The sequence below is a fragment of the Phascolarctos cinereus genome, unplaced genomic scaffold, assembly GCF_003287225.1.
Source record: "Phascolarctos cinereus isolate Bilbo 61053 unplaced genomic scaffold, phaCin_HiC Scaffold_8;HRSCAF=390, whole genome shotgun sequence".
NCBI classification, from domain to species: domain Eukaryota; kingdom Metazoa; phylum Chordata; class Mammalia; order Diprotodontia; family Phascolarctidae; genus Phascolarctos; species Phascolarctos cinereus.
In genome coordinates, this window is record NW_027556291.1 from 46,694,852 (window position 1) to 46,719,056 (window position 24,205).

The following is a 24,205-nucleotide window of genomic DNA, read 5'->3' on the forward strand; positions in this document are numbered from 1 at the left end:
TAATTTTATCACTTTTTTTTTTGCTTTTTAAAAAAATGTAGCTAATATGGAAATGTTTTGCATGGTTTCACATGTATAATTGCTATCACATTGCTTGCCTTTTCAGTGGGTGGGGAAGAGGATGGAGGGAGGAAGAGAATTGGGAACTCAAAATTTAAGAAAAGAATGTTAAAAATAAATGAATTACAATGTAAAAAAATGTAAAAAAAAAAGAAAAGACTCCCTTCTCTTCCCCTCAACCCCATCCTCACCTCCTTGTAATTCCTTGCCTTTGGGGTAAGAACACTGTACATTAGCTGAAAAGAGGAGGAAAGGAGGAAGAGTTAGTCCTTTATGAATAACATAGTCTGAAGTAGTCAACCGTATTAGCTGGCTGTCAATCAATAGAGCAGGGCCCTGAAAGCACAAGACACAAGACATATCCACTAGTCTTTATGAAGGAAAGGAAAAGGAAAAGAGATAGAGCCATAGGATGAGGTAAGGGAAAGGATTTTAGGACTTCTCTAGTCCAATCTCCTCATTCTACAGATTGGGAAAAAGGTAGTTGGGGGAAATGACTTGTCCAAAGTCAGACAGATAAAGTAGAAAACATGCAATGCAAGGTCTGGAAGAGAACTTACAGGTTGCCTAGTCTAACCCCATCATTTTTTTTTTTTGCAGGAAAGTGACTTAGCCAAGAAGGTTAGGCAGAGTCAGTAGCAGAGCTGGGGCTAGAACCCAGGACTTAGAACTCCTAACACTGCCTCCCCTAGGAGATCAAAGGTTGAATGGGAGGGCTGGGAAATATGTGTGTATGTGTAGGGGGGCGTTTCATCAGGATCTGCAAATTTGATCCTTGTCATCACTTGATTTTGCAGGGGTCAAAGGCCGGGAGGCATCCAAAAACCTCTTCTAGAATGGGAACATTAGTAGAGGAAGCTTGTCTGGTGACAAGGGAGGGACTTGCTTGACCCAACTCCAGGCCAGGCCTTGGAGGGTGAGTGTTAAGACTCCAACCAACACCCCTCCCCCCATGGCCCGGCCCAAGTCCAGCCAAGTTGGAATGCCTGGGCAGGAACCCCCACTATCCCTGGACTAGCCTGGCCATGGGCAGAGAGACTCATCACCAGATTGGCCGAAGGGGTATGTGGGAATTTTTCTGCCTTAATAACTCACGTAGACCATCCCCTAAGGTGGGCATGAGCTAGGATGTGTCTCTGCGGAAGGAGAATCCCCCTCTTCCCCCTGCCCCGACTAGGTCATGGGTACAGTGGAGTACAGATGAGAAGTGATGGGAGCAACGGATTGGGAGTCAGGGCTGGTTCAGCTACTTAGCATGAGGTCAGAGGATTTAGAGTTGGTGGGAATGGTGGAACAGAAAGTCACAACGGGAGGGCCCTTAGAACAGAGAATCTCAGAAGGGAGAGGATTCCTAGAACACAGAATATAGAATGCCAGAGCTTGGAGAGAACTTGTTCTAAGCCTAGAGCTTAGAGCAGAGACCCAGAGAACAGAAAATGTTAGGACCAGGAGGGACCTTAAAGATCATGTTGTTGACCTCTCATTTTACAGGAAACTGGGGAGGGGGGAGGTTGTCCAAGGTCATGCTGGTAGTAAGCAGCAGAACTAGGGCAAGGCACTGACCTACTTTGAGTCACAGTGGGTCCATCTGTGAAATGGAAGAACCACACTAGGTCATGCGTGAGGTCCCTTCCAGCTTTCACATTCTTGGTTGCTGGGATTCCCTGGCTGTGTTTATGTGATGTTGTGAGCCATCTGGTCAGCCTGGCCAAAGAATTCCGCCAAGCTTCCAGATGTTTGGTCTAGAAAGGTGCCAAACATCTGGCTTGCGTCCCCCCTTGGACGTACTCTTGTTCAGCTCAGGCTGGACTAACGGGAAGCTTTGGTGGCCTCTTTCCACATCAGCTCTCCCACAGGTTACCCAACAGAAAGAAACAACAGGAAAGAAAAGATTCAGCCGTCACTTCGGAGCCATCTCCCACTCCCCCAGCCCCTCGGCGCTGGGGCTATCACACAGCTCCGGCCCAAACTGCCAGCTCATGGCTTCCCCCCATAGAGAGATTCCTAAGTGTCTGCCCAGCCCACAGTGCTCAGGGCCCCTGAATTCTAATGGACAACTCAGCCTCAAGACTGGTGGCCTCTGAAGTCATTCCACACTCATACCTGTAGTGAGCCAAGGCTGCATTCAGGCCACTGGCTGAGATGGTTTCAAAACTGGGCCCTGATGAGAATTCTTCTTCTCTGGATTGAATAAGAAGAGAGTGGGTCTGGGGCTTGACTGGAAGAGTGGGGGGTAGGGGTGTAGGGCCAGGATCAGGAAGTCTGAGGGGCCAGAACGAGGGCTCAGATGAGCTGCTCTCTAGGGCAGGACTGGATTCTGAAGACTCTTAACGAGACTTAGCCCTGATGGGGAAAAAAGCCATGGATTTGAAATCAGAAACTCCAGGGTCCAAATCCCAGCTCTGCTGCTGGCCACCTAAATGTGACCTTGGACAAATCATTTAGCCACTCTTGAGACTCAGTTTCCCTGCTTAGAAAATCAATAATCAATCCACAAGCATTTAGTAAATGCCTACTCTGTGCCTGGCTTTGTGCTAGGCCCTGTGGACGCCAGAGACAAAAATAAAACAATCCCTGCCCTCAGGAAGCTTTTTTCTCTCTGTGAGCTCTGTGACTGTGTAACTCTGTAGACCTTTCCAGCTCAGATGTACTATGATTCAACAGTCCCTGCTATATATAGCCCTTCCTCCACTCCATTTCCTCTTCACCCTCCTGAACAATCCTTTCATCACTATCCCTACTGCCACCACCCAAGTGGATGATCAAAACCGCCTCCCAAGAGGTCTTCCTGCCTCCACTGTCTCTGCATTCCAACACTCCCTCCATATGGCTGCCAGTATGGCTTGTCTTTTACAAACATCTGATCATGCCACTCTACTCAAAAGTCCTCAAGGGCTCCCTATTATCTACTGATTCAATTTTTAATTCAATTGTGGGCATTCAAGGCTTTTCATGCTCTGACAACACCCAACCATTTGCACAACCTCATCTTGCACTGCTTCCTTTAGTCAAATTGGATTACTGCCTGCTCTCTCCTAACACACCTTGAGCCTTCCCACCTCTGTATCCTCATTTATATTGTCTCCCACCCCAATTCCAACCCAGAGGATGTTGCATCCTTTCCTAGGCTAGGAGCCTGGAGGGCAAGGACCAAGTTTGGTCTACACCTTGTAGATCCCCTCCCCAGCCCTGGGCTCTGCATAGAGCTGTCACTTGAGAATGAATACTTGTAGTGTCTAGCCTTAGGTGGGATCTGGAACAAGGCAGGTGTATCTCCGCTGCAGGGAGCTCACTGCCTAGCTCCACTGTGTCCCGAGATGGGGGTTGGGAGTGGTGCTAAACCCAGCTAGGTGATCCAGAGGGACTCTGGCCTGGGCCCTAATGCCCACTTCACCCCCATTCCCAAAGCAGTCACCAGGTGTCACTGTGGCACTGGGAACGCTGGGGACACCAAAGGGGCCAGGGGTGGGGCTAGGGCCTAACCAGATGGGACCAAGTGTAAGGGGATGGGGTGGGGGGTGGGGCGGGAAGAAGAGCCACGAACTTACCCCCGGAACTTGTTCACCTGTTCTGCCCCTGAGAATTCATCTACGGTGCCCTGGGGGACATTCTCCTCCAGCCACACCAGGTACCTGATCATAGCCACAGCATCCCGCACCTGGAGGGGGAAGAGGCTAACAGGCCGCAGGGCTGGGACCCAGGGTAGGGCAGACAATGTGGCCCAGCCATGGGCCCCCTGAGGGAGGGAGGGGTCGGGAAACACAGAGCTGTACCCTGAAAATCCAAGTTCCAAACCCTCTTGATGCAAGCCATCCCTTCAGTTTCAATGGACAAGAGTCCATGGGGAGGCCCAGAGGGGCTGTCAGGCTCAGGTTCTGGCTGGGGGTCACAAGGCTGGAAGGTTTTGTGTTTCTTTTCTAATCAAAAACCAAATTCATATTTTGTTTGTTACATCGCCTGAGTTTCTTCCTGTATCCTTCCCACTTCCCAGAGAGGCATCCTTTCTAACAAAGACTTTTCCTTTGCGGCTGTTCTTGTGGATTTTCTGAGGTGTTAGACCAGGGCCTCTGGTCAGAGCAGACCACACACTCCCCCATTGGTGCTAATGACTTACATGTGCAGCCCTGAGCAAATCCTGCTCTTTTCTGTTCTTCACTGATTTGGCCACCATCACTGGAGAGTAGGAGTCCTCTACAAGTTTCTCCTGTCCAGGGAATAGAGAGCAGTGAAGAGAGGAACTGATGGTCCTCAGTGGCGCCTCCAGGCCAGAGACTCCTCGCCCAACGAAAGGCAGGTTGGAAGTGCCCAAGCGTGGCCGGGGAGAGGGCCATCTAAGTATTCCCCTCACCCTCCACACCTTCCCTTTGGCTCAATGCCTACCCAGATCACCCTCCTCCCAAACCCAGATCAAAAACACCAGCTCCAAGAAACATTTCCTGATTGACCCCACAAATGAGGATTACCTCTTTCCTCTAAACTTTGGAACTCAGCCTACTTGGTACCCGTTCACCTCGGTACAGTATTCTCAAACCTTTTCATGTATGCATGTATTTTCTCTCTAACTCTGTGAACTCCCCGGGGGTAAGGATTTTATCTTCCCCTTTCTTGCCCTCCCTCCACTGGCAAGTAATAGAATCAAGGTAGCTAGGTAGCACAGTAGTTAGAGCACTGGGCCTGGAATCAGAAAGACCTGAGTTTGAATCCTATCTCAGGTACTTCCCAGCTGTGTGACCCTGGGTAAGTCACTTAACCTCTGCCTTAATCAGTCACCAGTAAAATAAGATCTGTAGAATGACCTTATGAAGGTGCTTATCCAATGTTACACAGTAGAAAGTGTCAAAGACAGGAACTAAACCCAACTTTCTCCAATTCCAAGCCCAATGATTTTTACAGTAGCTTTCCTAATCAGGGGACCTGGGCAAGGTGTGATGGCTTCAGCACCAGAGACAGAGGCAAGGTGAGTTGGAGGACTGGAATCCTGGGATTTGTCATGGAATGGAAGCATTTGGAACTCCTTTGGCATCCTCACCTGGGGTATGACCCCATAGAGCCCATAGGTGGTATATTCAGTTCCAATCCAGACTCGTACATCTTCCACACTATACTTCTGGATGCTTTCTTGGATTCGGCCATAATCTTCAATTTGTACACACATTGGGCCTGTGCAGTCTGAGCTCAAGTACTGTAGGACGTCACTGCTCAGTCGGCTTGCATTCACAAATAGCCTGCCAGTGATGGAGGAAAAATCAGGAAGGCCCCAGTTGGGGTGCTGAGGACCAGGATGTAAAGAGTTGTTTCAGGGGCAGCTAGATGGCACAGTGGGTAGAGCACCAGCCCAGAGTCAGGAGGACCTGAGTTCAAATCCAGCCTCAGACACATAACACTTACTAGCTGTGTGACCCTGGGCAAGTCACTTAACCCCAACTGCCTCACAAAAAAAAAAAAAAAGACTGAATGAGAAACTTGAATTTTGGGGGCAGCCAGGTGGTGCAGTGGATAGAGCACTGGCCCTGAGGTCAGGAGGACCTGAGTTCAAATCTGGCCTCAGACCAAACACTTGACACTTACTAGTTGCATGACCCTGGGCAAGTCACTTAACTCCAATTGCCCCAAAATAAAAACAAATGAAAAAAAAAAAGAGTTGCTTTCCCTGGGCTGAGCCTAGAAAACATTTCCTGTGGGATCAGGCTGAGTGGCAGCTTCTGGCAAGGGAGGCCTTGTGTCTGACCAGTGTCATCTGAGCCTCACCCAGATTCTCATCCCTTGAGAATGGCATGCTCTGGTGGGTGGCACTAGGTTTCCAAGACAGGCTTCCTGAGGAGGTAGAGGATTTCTGGTTCTCCCAGAAATCCACCAGAATCTCAGAATCTCAAAGTCTCAGAGTTGAAAGGAACCTGGAAGGACATTTAGTCCAAACTGTACCTGAATGGGAATTCCCATAACACACCTGTCAAGGAAAGGGACAACCCACCGCTTCCAGAGGGAGCCCATTCCACTTTGGAATAGTACTTATTGTTAGGAAAGCTTTCCCGACATCAAACCTAAATCCCACCCCCCACCATCAACCCCCCTATCAGGTGTGGAGTGGGGCCAGATAATGGCAAACACAAGGCCACAGAGAAAAGGGAACAATGAATTGGGATCATTGACTCCAGAGGCCATTTGGTCCAACCCTCTCATTTTGTAGAAGATGAAACTGAGGCCCAGGGAGGACCCAAGGTCATATAGGGAGTACATGATAGATCCAAGACTCTGACCTTTGACTCTAGAGTTCTTTTCTGCCATATCAGGGTAGGGGTGTGGTACAAGGGAATGCCCTTCCTCTGACTCTGGAGTCAGAAGAACTTGGTTTCAATCCTGCTTCAGATGCTTAAATGCATGACCTTAGGTAGGTCACTTAACTTGCCTGGGTCTCAGTTTCCTTTTCTATACAATGAAGAGCTTGGGTTAGGTGGCCCCTGGGGTCCCTTCTGTCTCTAGATCTGTGAGCCTGTGGTCCTATGGCTCTATTGAGTAGAGACAGCATATATAATACAAAGAGCATTGACCCTGGAGTCCAGTTCGAAGACTTGAATTTGAATGCTGCCTTGGACACTCAACACCTGTGACCTTTGGTGAGTCATTTCCCTTCTTTAGGCCTCAGTTTTCTTATTTATAAATAAGGGTATTGGCCCAGACGGCCTCTAAGGGCCCTTCTAGTTCTACATTAGGAATTGCTTGGGAAGACTGGAGGAGCTCTTGTGAGCATGGTCTTGGGTAAATGAAAAAAAAACCAGAACATTATGGGCTATAAGTGATAAAGAAACACCGAGATAGGGTAGGCCAATGAGATAGTAGAGCTGGTTCAGGGTTAAACAAAGAGACGTCTAATCCCAAGGCACGCCAATGCTTAAGGTCAAAGCAAGTACAGAGTCAGTAGCCATCATTTCCGCAGGCCGGTTCAGGGCAGATTTTGACAAGGAGCAGGAGGAAAATGGTACCTGATGGAGGAGTTGGTCAGTAGGGTGTAGGAATAGAAGAAAGGATTGTAAGGAATATCATTGCTTCGAAGATTGAAGAGCCCTGGGGGAGAAATCAAGAGTGGCCTTGTTACAGGGTAAAGGTGCTAGCAATAGTCAGTCCTCAACCTCACTGTTAGCTTTGCTCCCTAAAGATTTATCTCGAATTTCTCCATTCCCCCCTTACCTAAATGCCTGTATTATTTCTCTTTATTAATAACATAAAGTATTATTATTATTATTGGATAGCTAGGTGGCACTGCAGCAGACAGAGTGCAGGGCCTAGAGTCAGGAAGACTTTTCTTCCTGAGTTCAAATCTGGCCTCAGACATCTACTAGCTGTGTGACCCTGGGCAAGTCACTTTGCCTCTGTTTTCCTTAATCTACTGGAGAAAGAAATGGCAAACTATTCTAGTATCCTTGCCAAGGAAACACCATGGACAACATGGTCCATGGGGTCACAAAGAGTCAGACACAACTGAATGACCAAACAACAAGATTTGCAAAGTGCTTTGCATATCTTGTCTCATTTTAACCTAAAAAAGAAAATCTAGACTGAATGACATAGAACAAGTTAGATTGAATATCCTAGAGGAGCTTGGACTAGGTACTATGGGAGGGGGTCCTAGACTGGGTGCTGTAGAGAACAGAAAATTTTAGAGGGGGCCTGGGATGGATGCCTAGACTTTGGAGAATACAGAGAAGCTAGGTTGGACATCAGAGAGGACCAGATTGGATCTTCTAGGGCCCCTAGACTAGGTGTTATAGAATGGGACCAGGGATGTAGAGGGACTAGACTGGGTATCATAAAGTGGGCACAAGTCTTCACCTTATAAAGATTGGGTAATGGAGAGAGGACTTAGATTGGGTGTCACAGATATGTTGGACTAGATGTAGAGAGTGGGTATAGACTAGATGTCATAGAATGGATAACCTCTCTGTGCCTCAGTTTACCACTCTGCAAGATAATGTTATTGGACTTAATGACCTCTGAGGTCCCTTCCAGTTCTAGATCTGGGATCCTTTCTGAGTCTTAGTCTCCTCCTCTGATCTTGAGCAAGTCATTTAACCTTCTTGGGACTCAGTTTCCTCATCTGTAAAATGAAGGGAGACCTAAGAGGCCAAGGTCTCTTCCATCCTCTGTAAAATGTTCTCTTCCATCTTAAAATCTATGATCCTTTGACTAGACTGTGCTAAGGACCAGGACTGGGTGTCATGGTGGCAGGGGAGGGGTCGACTTGGTGTTACAGAGTGGGGCTCAACTGTGTGTTAGTGTAGATTCCCTAGACAGGGAGTCAGAGAAGGGACTCGACTATCAGAGAGGAATAGAGGGGTGCCAGAGGTGGGGTGGCCAGGGTGCTTTAAAGGAAGCTACCTAGTTTTATAGGCAAAATCTTAATTTTACAAACTGCCAGGGTCTGATCCTCATAGCCAGTGTAGAAAATTTTTTCTCCAGTTATCCTGTGACTAAGACAGGAAAAGTGTTCGGCTACAGATTTGAGGGGTGGTCATAGCCATGGCCTAGGAAGTCCTCCTGGTTTCCTTCCTTTCAGGCTTTTTTAGCTCCTCTGTGCTGGGGGACTTCCTGAGAGAATGGCTTCATGGTGCCATGGTCCCCTTCCCCTTCCTATTCATTCCATCCATGATGACATAGCTGGAATCCTTTGGCATTTGGAGAGAAGCTGTAGGTCTGTGTGAGTGGGAGGGAAGGATATTTTAGGGAGAAGTCTGAGTGGCCTAAGTGGTAAATGGATTTTGGAGAGGGGAATGGGGTAGAGTTATAACTAGGATAGGGCAACTGGGCCGTTGCTCCAGTGCACGGGATTTAGAGGGCACTGACCTCACTTGTAGTCTTTTGGTGTGCTGGGGGTGAGTTTCTCCCTTCCTGGAACTTCTCCCCTCACCCCCACCCCACCACACACCACCCTAAAAGCAGCTGCCCCAGTAGTAGCCTCCTGACTATGTCTTTGTCTCTGCCTGCTATGACACCATTTCCTTTTCCCCTTCCTCAACACAGGGTGCTTGTCAAGCCACTTGTCCTGGGTGCAATGCCTCCCCCCCCCCCCCCCCCCCCCGCCAAGTGTTAGCAACTATACTTACAAGCTGTCTCATCCAGCGCAGACAGAAGGACAGCTGTGGGGGCGTTAGAATGCGTTTGCATCTGGTTTCGGATTTCTGTGACTTTTTCCTGCCATGTGCTCCCTGGAATCAGAGAGGACCAAAGAATGCATAAGGGCCCGCTGACCTGCACCCAGCTCACCTGATTAAGCCTCCAGTACACTAGGTAGATTCTCTATGGAAGATTCATGGACAAGAATCACATAGGATTTAGGCATGGATGAGCAGTGATCTGTGGATCATGGAGGGAGTACCCCCATTGAAGAGATTACTGATCCACTGAAATACTGAAGTATAAGCATAGGGCTGGTGATGTCACTCCTCTACTCAATAATCCTCAGTGGCTCACTATTATCTTCTGAGCAAAGTTCAAATTCCTTTGCCCGGCCTCCAAGATCTTCCTGAATCTGGCATCAATCTACCTTTCCAGATTTTAATTCCTTCTATGTGATCTACATACCAGTCAAACTGGACTGCTCTCTGCCCTCCAAATATGTCTTGTGATTTCCTGACTTTGGTGATGCTATTCCCTCTTCCTGGTGAATTCCTACCTATCTGTTAAAGCCCAGCCTCAAAGCTATCTTCTCTTTGAAGCCTTCTGGCCCTCCCCCCATTCCCTCCTTCTCCTCTCCATCCCCCACCCTACCCCTGGCCCATCTTTTAGAGAAACTTGGTATCTCCCCAAGCACCAAGTACAAGACTTAAAAAAACCACCTTAATGTTTATTGAATGAATGAATTAATGACCCAATAACAGCTTTGTAAAGCTCCGTATTCATAGGGTCGCCTTTTATGTTGTCAACACTTTGGAGGCCAAATTTTCCCCCTTTAGTAACTGTCCCTGCTATATATGCATGCTGTCACTAGGTGGTAGTGGAGAGTCACAGTCATAGTCTCAAGCATAAAAGTTCCCAGCCTCTGGGAGCTAGAAATGAATGGGGATTTCTATATGCACACGTACACATCCAACATAATTTGCATTTTTGGTCTGGACTTGTGATTTTAAACAGTGTGGGCATCTCCTGGTATGGAAACTCCCTCTACTGATGCAGATCAGAGATTCCCAGGGCCCTGAGAGGTAAAGGGACTTATCCAGGATCACACAGCCAGGATGGGTCAGAGGTAGGACTCAAACCCAGGCCTCCTCGACTCCAAGGGCAGCCTGTTTTTATCTTCTGTGCTGCTGTGGTAGATTTATTCATACACATACACTTGTGGTTTGTGCTGGTGGAAGGAATTCTCCACGCTGATGAAATAAATCACAGTCCTATTCACGTATTCTTGTGTGTCTACATTTGGTTTGCACCTGTGAGCTCAGCATGCAGGGAGCTCCCTTGTGAGAGAACCCTCTACCAAGGCAGGTTAGCACCTTGCAGGGGATAAAGAGCTGGCCTGGAGGAAGGAGGACCTGGGTTCAAATCCTGCCTTTAACCCTTCCTGGCTGTGTGACCTGGGACAAGTCACTCACTCTCTCAGTGTCCCAGATAATTCTCCAAGAGATATACACCTATGTGATATATATATTCCATATTAAAACTATTCAAGAGATACCCATTCAGTGAGACCTACACTTAAAGGTAAAACAGAGAAACGTTTAGAGAAAATGAATGCAACAAAATGAATGGCTTACTATAGCACCTGGCACATTGTAAGCTTTTAATAAATGCTCACTTTACCTGTTGTCTGTCTGTCTGTCTGTCTATTCTTTCTATCTATTCTGTCTATCTATCTAGCTTTCTATTCTATTTATTGTTTAGTTATCTATTCTATCTAGCTTTCTATTCTCTCTATTCTATTTATTTATCTGTCTATTCTATCTCGCTTTCTATTCTGTCTGTCTATTCTGTCTATCTATTCTATTTATTTATCTATTCTATCTAGCTTTCTATTCTGTCTGCCTGTTTGTCTGTCTGTCTGTCTAGCTATGGATCTAGATGGTGGTCACCTTCCCTACATGCAACTTGACTTTCTTTTAACCCTGAAAATGATTGGCCTCCTCCTGACTTTAGTTCATGTCTGAGTTAGCTCCATCACAGAGCCCGACGTTGGCCTCTCTACCCTGGGTTTCCTTCTCCAGAGAGCTCTTCCTCCCGCCAGCCCAGAGGCACCCAGCTTTATAGCCTTCTCCTCTTTGCAGTGGGCATGCAAGCCATTTGGTATTGGTTTCCCTCTAGGAGAGAGATGAAGGAAGCCCCTGCCCCGCTAACTTCAGATTCCACAGAGATTGGGGTTATCTTCCACTTTATCAGCTCCTCCCTGGCAGGTTTTCTGTAGAAAACTATTTTAAGATACAGAAAGAAGAATTTTTCAAGTTGCAGAATCCAATTTATAACAGATCAAAAGCTGGAAGGTGTGAACTTGTTACATCACACCTGGGATTTTGAAATCTGTCCCCCACCCCCTTCTTTGACTCTCACCCACTCAGGAGACTTGTGATATTCCTCACATCCAAGTAGGCCCAGGATTAACCAAGGAGTCTGCTGGGATGGCACTCCCTGGGTGAGTCAGTTAGAGCCCCAGTGCAGGCTGGGACACAGTCATTTATAACTGGGAGCCTGGCCCTATTCCTGCTTAATGTCATCACTCAGGGGAGTTAAAGGGCACGACGTGTTAAAATTATTCCCATGGGGCTGTTTCCCAGCCACAAGCTGGGCCCTAGATGGAGCCGTGATCCTGGTCACCCTAAGGCCAGGCTGAGACTCTACCAGTCACCTAGGAAAGGCTGGGGGATTTGGGTAATTCAGTGCAAGCCTGTCTCTGTGGCTAGGAAAATAACTCAGAATAAGTGCTCATGGTGGCCAAATAGGAACACTGCTCTTTATATCTTTGTGTATGATGTGAGAAAACTGTGTTACAGGTTTTCTCTCTTAACAAGGATGACATTGGTAGCAGGGTTGTCCTTGCTGTAATGGGCATGTTCCCATCAGATGCAATACAGGCTGAAAGGAGCTGGCTCTGTCCCTTCCCATCTCCCCACAGGGGCTCCTGGTTCAAACGGCCTTCTGCATGAGGCCACGGAGATTAGAGAGGTAGAAGAGAGATATCAGGAGAGGACAATTGGCTGCAGAGAAATGGAGCACTAATGGGACAGAGGCTGGCATAAGTGGGACTGCAGCAGTGAAGCCAAACTGAGGGGAGAGAGAGAGAAAGACAAATAATGAAAAGTTTAAGCCACATGGACCTAGGGCTGGAGGAAGTCTCATAACAGGGGATGCTAGTGCTGGCATAGAAGCCAGCCTCAACCTCTCCCTACACTGGTACCCTGTTCAGAGAAGTTCTGTGAGTCATAGAGACTGTGTAGGACCCTGAAAAGGGAAGAACCACTAGAAACAAAGAAGTGACTCTCTTGACTCTCTCCGGACTCAGGTATTAGTCAATTCTATGTTCTTTATTATGCAACTAAAAAGTTTTAAATTTGGTGTCTTGTTAGCCTGAGTGCTTGTAAGGGAGCTCTTTGAGGGAAAGGCCACCTCACTCACCTTTAGGGTACCACTGGGGTAAGGGCAAAGTGAGTCAGATCATATCACTCCCAGGGTTCACCTGGGTAGGGTCAGATAAGCCAGAGAGAAATGAGAAATCCTCAAGATGACCCATGCCCTTTAGGGCTGAGAGAGAAGGAACCTCTGACACAAGGATTAACCTCAATTCAATAAGCATTCAAGGGCTTACTCTGTGTAACTTCTGCTCTCTCTGCGATATTTCCTCCCTTATTCTCATGATTTTATGCCTTTTATTGGAAAACTCCCAGCTAAAGGACCAAGCAAATATAGTTTGTATTATACGAGGGACTAAGATACCTGTGAAGTTCTCCTGGAGGTAGTAAATTGGTTGACTGGGAAGGGAAGGCCTCTCTGTCCCCCAAACCTGGTCCACAAGGTTGTCTGTAATGGCTACTAGGCTTCTGTTGGAACCTTGAAGGTGAAGATCGAGACTCTTCCATGTGTCTGAGGAGAGAAAGGAGGAAGTTATATCCTACCTGGTGCCCTTCCTTCTACTCCCTTCCCTGCCCAGGCTCCCTTATACCTAGGACTAGTCTCAGGGAAAAGAACAAAGCTAGTGAAGAACAATAGAATCGTACCCTTTACGTTAGCTTTATAGGTTAGAAAACACGTTGCCATCCATCATCCAGTGGGATCCTCTAGCAACCCCAAGAATCAGGACATTGGGCGTTATAATAGTATATCTACTTTACAGATGAGGAAATTGAGGCTCATAGAGGGAATGGGACTGATCCAATGTGAAAGGCCAAAGACAGTATCAGGACTCAGACCCAGAGGTTCCCAGAGGAATGACATTCTACCTTCCCCCCTTAACCCCCAATTTATCTATCTTGTAAATCTCCATGAGAAACAAGGGGCTAATGGCAGAGACAGAGACTACCCATGGTGGATGGCAGAAGAGGGACCAGGAGATGGGCATAATAAAAAGAATGCTAGATTTGGAGTCAGGACCAAGATCCAAATTCTATCTTCTAACGCATTCCCTCTTATGACCTTGGACAAGTCACTTCTCTCTGGATCTCCTTCTTTGTTACAACTTAGGTACGGTAGTGTCTAAGTACTAAGTAAGTAAGGATACACAGTAAGTATCCTTACTATGTTCAGGTATAGTGCTAAGTGCTGAGGTTAAAATACAAACAAGCAAGATAAGGCTACCCTCTGCTCCTCCTCAAGAAGCTTACATTCTAATGGATTGAAGGCAATAAAGTACATAAAAGCTGTGAGTGTGTGTGTGTGTGGGGGGTAGAGATGGTAAAAGAGGCTCTAAACAATTTTCCAAGTAAAAGGCCACACACCATTCAGCTATTTCACTGGCCACATAGGCTTATTCTAAGTTGGGGGCTCTTAAGCTAGGGTCTGTGGACTTTAAGAAAAAAAAATTCATTCTAACTGTATTTTACTACAATTGGTTAACTTTGTAATCTTATGTATTCTATATGCTTAAAAACCCCTACTGAGAAGGGGTCCATAGGGTTCCCCAGATTGCTAAAGGGGTCAAAAAATTACCAGGTCTCTCAAATTCCCCCACAAACAATTTAAAAGTGTTTTAAAAGTGAACTTCAGTGCGGCATAAATAACGAAAAGTCGGGGATAAAGCAGTTGCCCGCAACTTGGGAGGATGTTAGGAAAGACCTGACCTCCCAGTTGGTGATTTGGCTTGAGTGAAGTACAGATATCAAATCAACAAACAACGAGCCCTGGAGGCAGCTGTGTGGGTGCCCCATGGACAGTGTGGGGGGTTGGGCAGCTGATCAGGGGAAGACTGTGGGGGCCCTCCACTGGCACTGGACAAGGGGCCCAGGCCGCTGAGCAGAAGTGATCCCAGGCTGTGGCAGCGACCAGGAGGAGTGGGCATGCGCCATGAGTGCAATTACTGAGGGCGGGGCCCTGATGGCCCTGGTCATTCCCAGAAGAGCATAGTCCCGTGGTTTCAGTTCCGGGTCAGAGGGACCATAGGGAATTAAGAGCCTTTGAGGTGGCAGCAGTGCTGGGGGCCTTGGTAGAGGCTCAAGGGCAGAGAGGAGTGCCCAAGGTCATTCCAAGGGATAGAGCTTCAGAAAAACCTGAAGCCTGAGACATTATCCCCCACACCCCCGAAGCAGAGCTGGACTCTAACATAAGGTTAACAGCTAATAAATAAGCCACTAAAAAAAAATTAGTAAGCAAAAGAGAAAGAACCCAACTATACATGGCTACTATGGTGATAGAGAAGATCTGGGTTCAAATTCAGGAGAAGATAGCGAAGTCAAAACAGCCACTTCTACTTCAAACAAAAATGTCAAATGATCACAAGCCCAAAAAGAGCTCTTGGAAGAGTTTTAAAAAGGGCTTTAAAAATCAAATAAGAGAGGTTAAGGAAAAATTAGGGAAAAAATAAGAGTAATGCAAGAAAATTAAGAAAATTATGAAAAGAAAGTCAACCAACTGGAAAAAGAGATCCAAAAACTTACAAAAGAAAATAATTCCTTAAAAAATAGAATTGGGTAATGGGAAACTAATGACTTCATAAGACACCAAAAAATAATAAAACAAAATCAAAAGAATGAAAAAAATGGAAAAGAATGTGAAACATCTTATTAGAAAGACAACTGACCTGGAAAACAGATTGAGGAGAGACAATATAAGAATTGCTGGACTACCTGAAAGTTATGATCAAAAAAAGAGTCTAGATACTATACTTCAAGAAATTATTAGAGAAAATTGCCCTGAAATTTTAGAACTAGAGGATAAAATAGAAATTGAGAAAATCCACCAATTACTACCTGAAAGAGATCTCGAGATGAAAACTCACAGGAACATTATAGCTAAGTTTCAAAGCTCCTAGGTAAAGGAGAAAATACTACAAGCAACTAGCAAGAAACAATTTAAATACTGTGGAGCTGCAGTCAAGATAACATAAGCTTTAGCAGCTTCTCCCTTAAAAGACTGAAGGGCATGGAATATGATATTCCAAAGAGTAAAGGAGCTGGGTTTGCAACCAAGAATAACTTGCCCAGCAAATCTGAGTGTAATCTTGCATGGAAAAAAATTCATATTTAATGAATTAAAGAACTTTCAGGTATTTGTGAGGAAAAGAACTGAACTGAATGGAAAATTTGACCTACAAGAATCAGGAGAAACATAAGAAGGTAAATATGAAACACCAATTATAAGGGATTTAATAAGGTCAAACTTTATTTCTTATATGGGAAAACTAATTTATTATTAACAAAAATCATATGATTATAACAATAGATGCAGAAAAAGCTTTTGAAAAAATACAACACTCATTCCTATTAAAACCACTTGAAAGCATAGGTATAAAGGGATTTTTCCTTAAAATGATAAGAAGCATAGACCTAAAACCATCAGCAAGCATTATTTATAATGGGGATAAGCTAGAAGCCTTCCCAATAAGATCAGGAGTGAAACAAGGATGCCTGTTATCAACGATATTATTCAATATTGTATTAGAAGTACTAGCAATAGCAATTAGAGGAGAAAAAGAAATTGAAGCAATCAGAATGGGCAATGAGGCGATAAAACTTTCTCTTTTTGCAGACAATATGATGGTATACTTGGAAAATCCTAGAGATTCAACTACAAAGATAGTAGAAACAATAATTTTAGCAAAGTATCAGGATATAAAATAAACCCACATAAATCAGCAGCATTTCTATATATCACCAATATAACCCTGCAAAAAGCGATAGTAAGAGATAGCCCATTTAAATAACCACAGACAGAGTAAAATACCTGAGAGTATACCAGCCAAAACAAAGCCAGTAACTATATGAACATAATTATAAAACACTTTTTATACAAATAAAGTCAGCTTTAAATAATTGGAGAAACAATAATTGCTTATGGGTGACAGAGCCAACATAATAAAAATGACAATTCTACATAAACTAATCTACTTATTCTCTTCCATCCCAATTACCAAAAAATCATTTTATTGGGCTAGAAAAAAAAATAACAAAATTTATTTGGAAGAACAAAAGGTCACAAATATCAAAGGAATTAATAAAACAATGTAAAGGAAGGAGGCTTAGTAGTACCAGATCTTAAACTATAAGGCAGTAATTATCAAAATTATCTGGTACTGGCTAAGAAAAGCAAGGTGGATCAATGGAACAGAATAGACATACAATACACAGTACTAAATTATTATAGTAACCTTGTATTTGACAAATATAAAGCTTTTGGGATAAGAATTCACTATTTGGTAAAAATTATTGGGAAAACTGGAAAGCCGTCTGGCAGAAGTTGGGCATAGAGCAGTATCTTATTTCATTTACCAAGATAAGGTCAGAATGGATATATGACCTAGATATAAAGGGAGATATCATAAGTAAATTAGAAGAACATGCAACATACCAGACTTATGGGTAGGAGAAGAATTTATGAATAAACGAGATAGAAAGAATTATGAGGTGTAAAGTGGACAATTTTAATTACATTAAATTAAAAAGGGTTTGTACAAATAAAACCAGTATAACTAAGATTAAAAGGAAAGCAGAAAATTGTGGAAAAAATTTATAGACAGTTTCTCAGATGAAGGTCCTGTATCTCAAATATATAGAGAACTTTTTCAAATTTGTAAGAATATGAGTCATTCCCCAATTGATAAATGGTCAAAGGATGTGAACAGGCAGTTTTTGGGAAAATAAATTAAAGCTATATATCGTCATATGAAAAAATTCTCTAAATCATTATTAATTAGAGAAATGCAAATTAAAACAACTTTGAGATATCTCACACTTATCAGATTGGCTAAAATGATAGAAGGGGAAAATGAGAAATGTTAGAGGGGATGTGGACAAATTGGGACACTAAAACACAGTTAGTGAAACTGTGAACTGATCCAACCATTTTGGAGAGCAAGCTGGAATTATTCCCAAAGAGTCATAAAACTGTGTATATACTCTTTGACCCAGCAATACCATTTTTAGGTCTGTTTTCCAAGGTGATTGGGGAAAAGGGAATAGAACCTATGTGTTCCACAATATTTATAACGACTCTCCTTGTGGTGGCAAAGTGTGACGTTTAAAAAGTTCGAGAAACATAGTATCTGGGTAATTTAATTATTTTATTAATAGGGCTAGTGTGTTTATTAATAAAAAGAAATCAGTGACACTCTCGAATGCCAAAGACCTTTCATGGTGGTGGGCTCACAGTTTATATGCCTTTGGAGGAGCAAGTGTTCCTGAGGGTGTCAATCAAGTCTGATTGGTTAACTATGAGAGAATGAATATTATAATAAGAGGTGGGCTCTATTACTATGAGGGGCTTGGGGATGCGTGACTTGGATCAACCAAGTCTTGGTCAAAGAGACTTATCAATTTCCATATCACCTGTCTGACAGAAAGGAGAGTCAATGCTTTTCCAGGCTTGTCTGAGTGGACATAATGAGCAAGAATCCTCCCATTAGCCCAAACTTAGAATTTCTTTTACTGTCTGATTAGATCTTGGCCTGGGTAAATCTTTGAGAAAAATTTCCCACACTGGTTGATTTCTGGATAAGGAAGTAGAAAAGGGGAAAAACCTTGGTTCTGATTCAATAATTAGTTATTAATACAAGAGAGAAATAATCATTTCTCTCAAAAGAACTGGAAATTGAAGGAATGCCCAACAATTGGAAAATAGCTAAACAAGTTGTGGTCTATGATTGTGATGGAATAGTATTGTGCTGTAAGACATGATAAGCTGGTTGATTTTAGAAAAACACAGAAATACTGAAAAGTGAAATGAGCAGAACCAAAGACCTTGTATACAGTAACAGCAACATTGTTCAAAGAGTAACTGTGAATGACCAAGTTATTCTGAGTTTGGTAAACACTCAAATCAACTACAAAGGACCTATGAAGGAAGATGCTATCCACCTCCAGAGAAAGAACTGATAAATAGAAGTATGCATAATGTGGGTTTTTGAACATATATGCATTCATCTTTATCTGTGTCAAATTGTGGCTTTCTCTAGTGTGGGGTGAGGAAGGAGGGAGACAGTTTGGAACTTAAAATGTAACAAAAAATTAATTTAAAAAATAGAAAGACTTAAAAAAGAAAAAATAAAGGGGTCCAGGACACAATAATATGTTAAGAAGCCCCAGTATATGGTCATCCTGTATCCTCTGTGACTCTGCAGTTAAAACAACCTGGATGGGGGGCAGGAATCTCACCCCTCACCATAGGGGCTTTCATTCCCACAGTCCCTCAAATTTATATACAATGACTTGGGTGGCCCTGAACCACTAGGTTGGGGGAGGGACCGAGCACATTCAGTTGAAGCTTTTAGGGATGTTCTCAAATTTGGCAGGGTGGAAATAGCCTTAGTACTTTGTATCTTAGTAGTTTAGGTTTTCAACACAAACTTACCTATTTGGCCGACAGAGACTGGCCATCAATCACTTTAGCCATCCTGCCTTTTAAAAGCCACATCCAAAGCTCCTTACAGGAAACAGTCTCATTATCCTCTGCCTGAACAACATAGCAGTGGGCATCGTGCCTCCTCACATTATCCACAGAGTACTGTTTTGTCTAGACATGTTGGGGCTACCACAGTCTTCTGCTCAAACTAAAACTAACTGTACTCTCTTTACGGTGGTCCCTGTAGTAAAGACTCGATGCCGTTCAGGTAAGAATCTGTCCGGGAATTAGGATCTAACTGCATTCTAAGCAGATTGGTCATAACGAGTGATGAGTTTTGGAAAGGGGGCTTACATCCAACCCACCAAACCCATCTCTTTAAAAAAATAGAAAGAAAGAAAACTTCACCCCCTCCTTTGCTGTCCTCTATCTGAGAACTGTCTGTAAGGGGAATTTATTATTTTTTTTCTTCTTTTTTTCCTTTTGGCTAGGCAATGGGGTTAAGTGACTTGCCCAGGGTCACACAGCTAGTAAGTGTTATGTGTCTGAGGCCGGGTTTGAACTCAGGTCCTCCTGAATCCAGGGCCAGTGCTCTATCCACTGTACCACCTAGCTGCCCCTGTAAAGGGAATTTAGATAAATTTATCGAGCTAAATATGCAGACCTTCCCAGTTTATTTGCCTAAAAAGAGATAAAGGGCAGTCCCTATATGGGGTCTCCAGTTGACTCAAATGATTTTCTAAGAGCAAATCACCTGGAAACTCTCCTATTTGAGTGGGTTCAGCATCTGACAAATTGTCTAAACACACCAATGCTGGAAACTGAGGATTCAAAATTGGGAAGGTAACAAGGGCCTGGGATCCACTTCAGGGATCTGGGTCCAGTGCTTCAACTGGCCATCTTTGCATGGTCCTCCCCTTCCTATCCTTTAGCTGGTGCAGAATTCTGAGTTAGCCCATCCCCAGTGTCTGTGACTGGCTTCATATGCTCTAGTTGGTGAGTGCCACCTACTTGAAAGGCAACATGGTGTGTAGGAGACAGAGCCTGGAGTCAGGAAGAACTGAATTCCAATCCTTCTTAGGACACTTGGTAGCTGTGTGGAAGAACTGGGTTTGAATCCTGCCTCTGACACTTACTAGCTGTGTAACCATGGGCCTGTTGTTTAACCTCTCTGAGGTTCTGTTTCTTCATAATAATAGGTAATATTTATATTGTACTTACTATGTGCCAGGCACTGCGCTAAGTGGTTTACAATTATTTTTCATCTGTAGAATGGGAATAATAACAGCACCTACCTCACAGGGATGTTGTGAGGCTCTTAATGAGACAATAGATGTAAAATACTTTGGTTTCCTGGGGCTTGATGCAATCAGCACAGTGCAAGCAAGCATTTATAAAGCACCTACTAAGTGTCAGGCACTGTGCTACATGGTGGGGATGTAAAGACAAAAATGAAAACTCAGTCTTTGCCCTCAATGAGTTTATAGCCTAATTGCATTCATAAGTATACACAATATAGCTACATAGAAGGAGGAAAGTGGGCGCTAGCCCCAGAGGATCTCCCATCTGCGGAATAGTGACTTGGATGGTCCATAGCAGTGCTAAAGAACCCTGGGAGCATGTGTCTTCCTGGTTCTTACTTTACCTGCTATTAAGGATTGGAAGGTTCCCTTGCATGATTTTGACATGTGCAGGGGAGTTAGCTTGGTAGAAGCCTGTAAGGTGCCATTTGGTTCTACTAGAACAAATATGTTTTGTTTTGTTGTTTGGGTTTTTTCAGTAGTCAACACACAACAAGCACCAGAGGACCTGGTATTCTCCATATTTTTTCTGGCATGAGTGCTATGATAAACACATGTTACTCAAGGATTTGACAGCTTAGAAGCCCCCAACATCATACCCACTTTCTGGGCTGGAAGCCAGATCACCCTAGATGTTCCCTGTCATTGCTAATCACGGTACTGTATCTTGGAATGCCCCCTGCCTCCATCACTGCCCAGATCAAAGCTAAGTACGTACCAATGGAGAAGAGGAAGGGGTCAAAGCCAATTTGACCTCCAGCTGGAATCTCTGCCAGGATCCATGTTGCCATAGGCAAAGTGCCAACTGCCAAACCCAATGGGAAACACCCTTTATATAAGTGTGATCACTTTGCAAGCCACCCATCCCCATCCCTCCTGGGCCCTGAGGTCTTTCCAGCCCAGGATTCTGTTATTCAACAAGCTGTCCCTTAAGTGCCTACTATGTTCTAAGCTCTTGGCAGGTGTTGGGTCTGAGAAGACAAAGTGAGGCAGTCTATGCCCTCAAGGAATTTATATTCTACTGGCATTGTGAGAGAGTTAGGAGTGTTAGTTTTCTTGGAGCCTCTAGAGGGAAATAACCCTCTAGAGCCCTGGCAGCCAAGGGTTTAGAACTCCCCTGAATCTCTGCATACCAATGCTGGGATACCCAGTAAGAAGGGGCAGGTGTTAGGGCAGCTAGGTGGCACAGTAGAAAGAACACTGGCCCTGAAGTCAGGAGGACCTGAGTTCAAATCCGGCCTCAGTCCAAACACTTAACATTTACTAGCTGTGTGACCCTGGGCAAGTCACTTAACCCCAACTGCCTTAAAAAAAAAAAAGAAGGGGCCAGTGGATGCTTTTCTTTGGGTATATCAGGCCATCCAGTGTTTGGTTTGAAAATATCCTCTTCTTGGGGCCCTACGGGGCCCTAGGGGTTTTGCTGTACCCAGAGGAGAGGGAACCTAAGCCCTACTGCCTCCCTCCCTCCATACCTTCCTTATGCAGCTCCCAGTTACAATCCATTTGCCGTTCAGCCTGAATCCAGTAACGGCTGTCAGTCCACAGAGCTGCCTTCATCTTGGACACCACTGCATTTCCTGGAACAGAAGGAAGGCAAGAATCATATCTTTAGAGCTGAAAGGCTCCTCAAAGGCCATTGAGTCCAAGCCACTTATTTTATAGATGGGGAAACTGATTCCCAGGGAGGGGAAGAGACTGGTCCAAGGTCACACAAATAGGAGCCTAGATCTAGAGGTGGAAGGAACTTCAGAGACCAACTGGTCCAACCCTCTCATTTTTCAGATGAAGAAACTGAGGCTCAAGGAGATATAGTGACTTGTCCAAGGTGATACAATCAGTAAGTAGCAGGTCCAGGACCTTGGACTCCAAATTTTATGCTCTTTCTGCTGTACCAGGGTGTTTCGCCAAATGACAACTCAGGGTCTTGACAGAAGGCCTCTCTTCTTACTTTGTGGGTAGTCAGCTGGGAGTGCCAACCCTTTTCCCAACCCATGGTGGTCTCTTTCTGAGTACTCATTGCCCTACCTGGTTTTAACTGCTTTTCTGTCTGTGTCTTTCCCTTTTCCTAATCTGTGAGCACCATGAGAGTAGGCAACAGGCCTTGCTCATTTCTGTGGAGTCCACAGTACCCAGCACAAAATACAATTCAGTCCACTAAACACATCAATTCATTATCTACTGTGCGTAGGATCCTGTGGTCAACAGAGCTCATATCAGAAGTCTTTCACCAGGGACCAAAAGAGTGGGGGAGGGGAGAGGGAAGTGAGGACATGACAGAGCAGTGGACAGTTTAGTCATGGGTCAGGAGAGGCAGGGCCTATGAGAGGGAAGGGTAGCCCAGAGCCTGGCAAGGGAGTCGGGGTTATGCAACACAGAGCAAGGCCAAAGAGGACCATGAGTTGTAGGGAGGAATTGCAGAACCTGCTCCCCTCCCCCACTCCAGTTCCCATGTCTAACCTCTGGGAAATTCCCCAGTTATCCTGTCCTAGTTATGGATCTGGTGGCCTAAGTTAGACCTCAAGAGTTTTGGATTTCCTCAATCAGTACGTGCCAAGTGAATGAAGTGTATGTAGCTTTAATGCATGTTTAAAATAGCATTTACTAATTTTTACTTACAACTTCACTAATGTGAAAATATGTTTAGTGGGTATGTAAATGTAAAGCCTATATCAGATTGTGCATGTCTTGGGGGGGGGAGGAAGGGGGAGAAAAATTTTCAACTTAAAAGCATATGGAAGTGATTGTTGATAAATCAAAATAAATTTTAAAAATTAAAAAAAATAAATAAAATAGCATTTACTATGAAATATTCAGAGCTGCATTCCTTATAGGAGGCAGAGCGTACAGTGGAAAGCATGTGAACTCTAAAGGCAGGCAGAGAACCTGGGTTTGAATCCCATCTCTGACATTATCTGTATGACCCTGGGCAAGGCCAAGCCAGGGGCATCAGAGGCCTGAATGCCTGGACACTGGCCCAGGGCAGGTGGCCCTCTGGCCAGAAGGATGTTGGGAGAGGTGAGGAAAAAGGCCATCACCTGCAGAACCACTGAAGCCAGAGATCCACCGGCGTCTCTCATCGTGTTCAGCAATGTATTCACTCTGAAAAATCAACAGGACACCTTCATGAACTTTCTGCATCCTTTGCCCACAACGGCCTAGGATGCCCTCCCTTCTTCTCTCCCCAAATCTGGCCTTCCATCACAGCCTGGTTGCAGTTTGGCCTCCTCCACGAAGTCTTCTTTGGTGTGGTGCTGTAGAAAGAATGTTGGACTAGTACCAGAAGATCTGGGTTCAAGTCTTGGCTCTGATACTTTTTAGCTGGGTAGCCCTGGGTAGGGTAGTTCATCTCTCTGAGCCTCCACTTCCACATCTATAAAATGGGTCTACTAATCCTTGCACTACCCACTTCCAAGGGTGGCCAAGAGATAAGCCTCCTGTAAGCCTTAAAGGGCTCTGGAAATGAGAGCTGTTATAACTGTTGCCGCCCTCATAAACTGCTCCTTCCCTTAGCTCTTACACTATAAAGTAAATCTCTTCTCTTGCTCCTTACAAAGTATCCTGTAGCTAGGAACTGTGTCTCTGCTAACCCTTGTATCCACTCAATGCATAGTACAGAAAGGCTGGGTCGACATCAGACCTTGATGTGGATTTGACTTTTGAATGAGTCTTTCAGGGAGCACTTTCAGGCCTTCACACTGGCTGCCCCCAGGTCCCTGGAACACTCTAAAAATTACCTGGTTTCCTTCAAATTTCACCTCTAATTAATCCCACCTTTTCCAGGAGGCTGTTCCTGGTCCCCCCCCCATACCTGTCTGACCTTTCTATACATCTTGGGTATGCCTGTTGATGGGCATGTCATCTCCTCCATTGGAATGAAAGCT

The 24,205-nt window shown here is 44.7% G+C and overlaps 1 protein-coding gene across 5 annotated transcripts in view; it reads right to left on the reverse strand.

Moving 5' to 3' along the window:
- The window catches only part of XPNPEP2 (X-prolyl aminopeptidase 2), a 67,316-nt gene that overhangs the window by 15,439 nt on the left and 27,672 nt on the right, over positions 1-24,205 (reverse strand). For 4 of the 5 annotated variants that reach the window (XM_078147873.1, XM_078147874.1, XM_078147875.1 and 1 more), the window contains 10 exons: positions 23,360-23,423; positions 21,797-21,901; positions 21,043-21,129; positions 12,973-13,119; positions 9,159-9,260; positions 7,041-7,122; positions 5,090-5,285; positions 4,175-4,264; positions 3,609-3,718; positions 2,164-2,241 (listed from right to left, as the gene is read on the reverse strand). In XM_078147873.1, coding sequence (XP_078003999.1) covers positions 2,164-2,241; positions 3,609-3,718; positions 4,175-4,264; positions 5,090-5,285; positions 7,041-7,122; positions 9,159-9,260; positions 12,973-13,119; positions 21,043-21,129; positions 21,797-21,901; positions 23,360-23,423 — 1,061 coding nt within the window. The remainder of the gene's footprint in view (positions 1-2,163; positions 2,242-3,608; positions 3,719-4,174; positions 4,265-5,089; positions 5,286-7,040; positions 7,123-9,158; positions 9,261-12,972; positions 13,120-21,042; positions 21,130-21,796; positions 21,902-23,359; positions 23,424-24,205) is intronic. The other variant, XM_078147876.1, reaches the window with a different exon arrangement.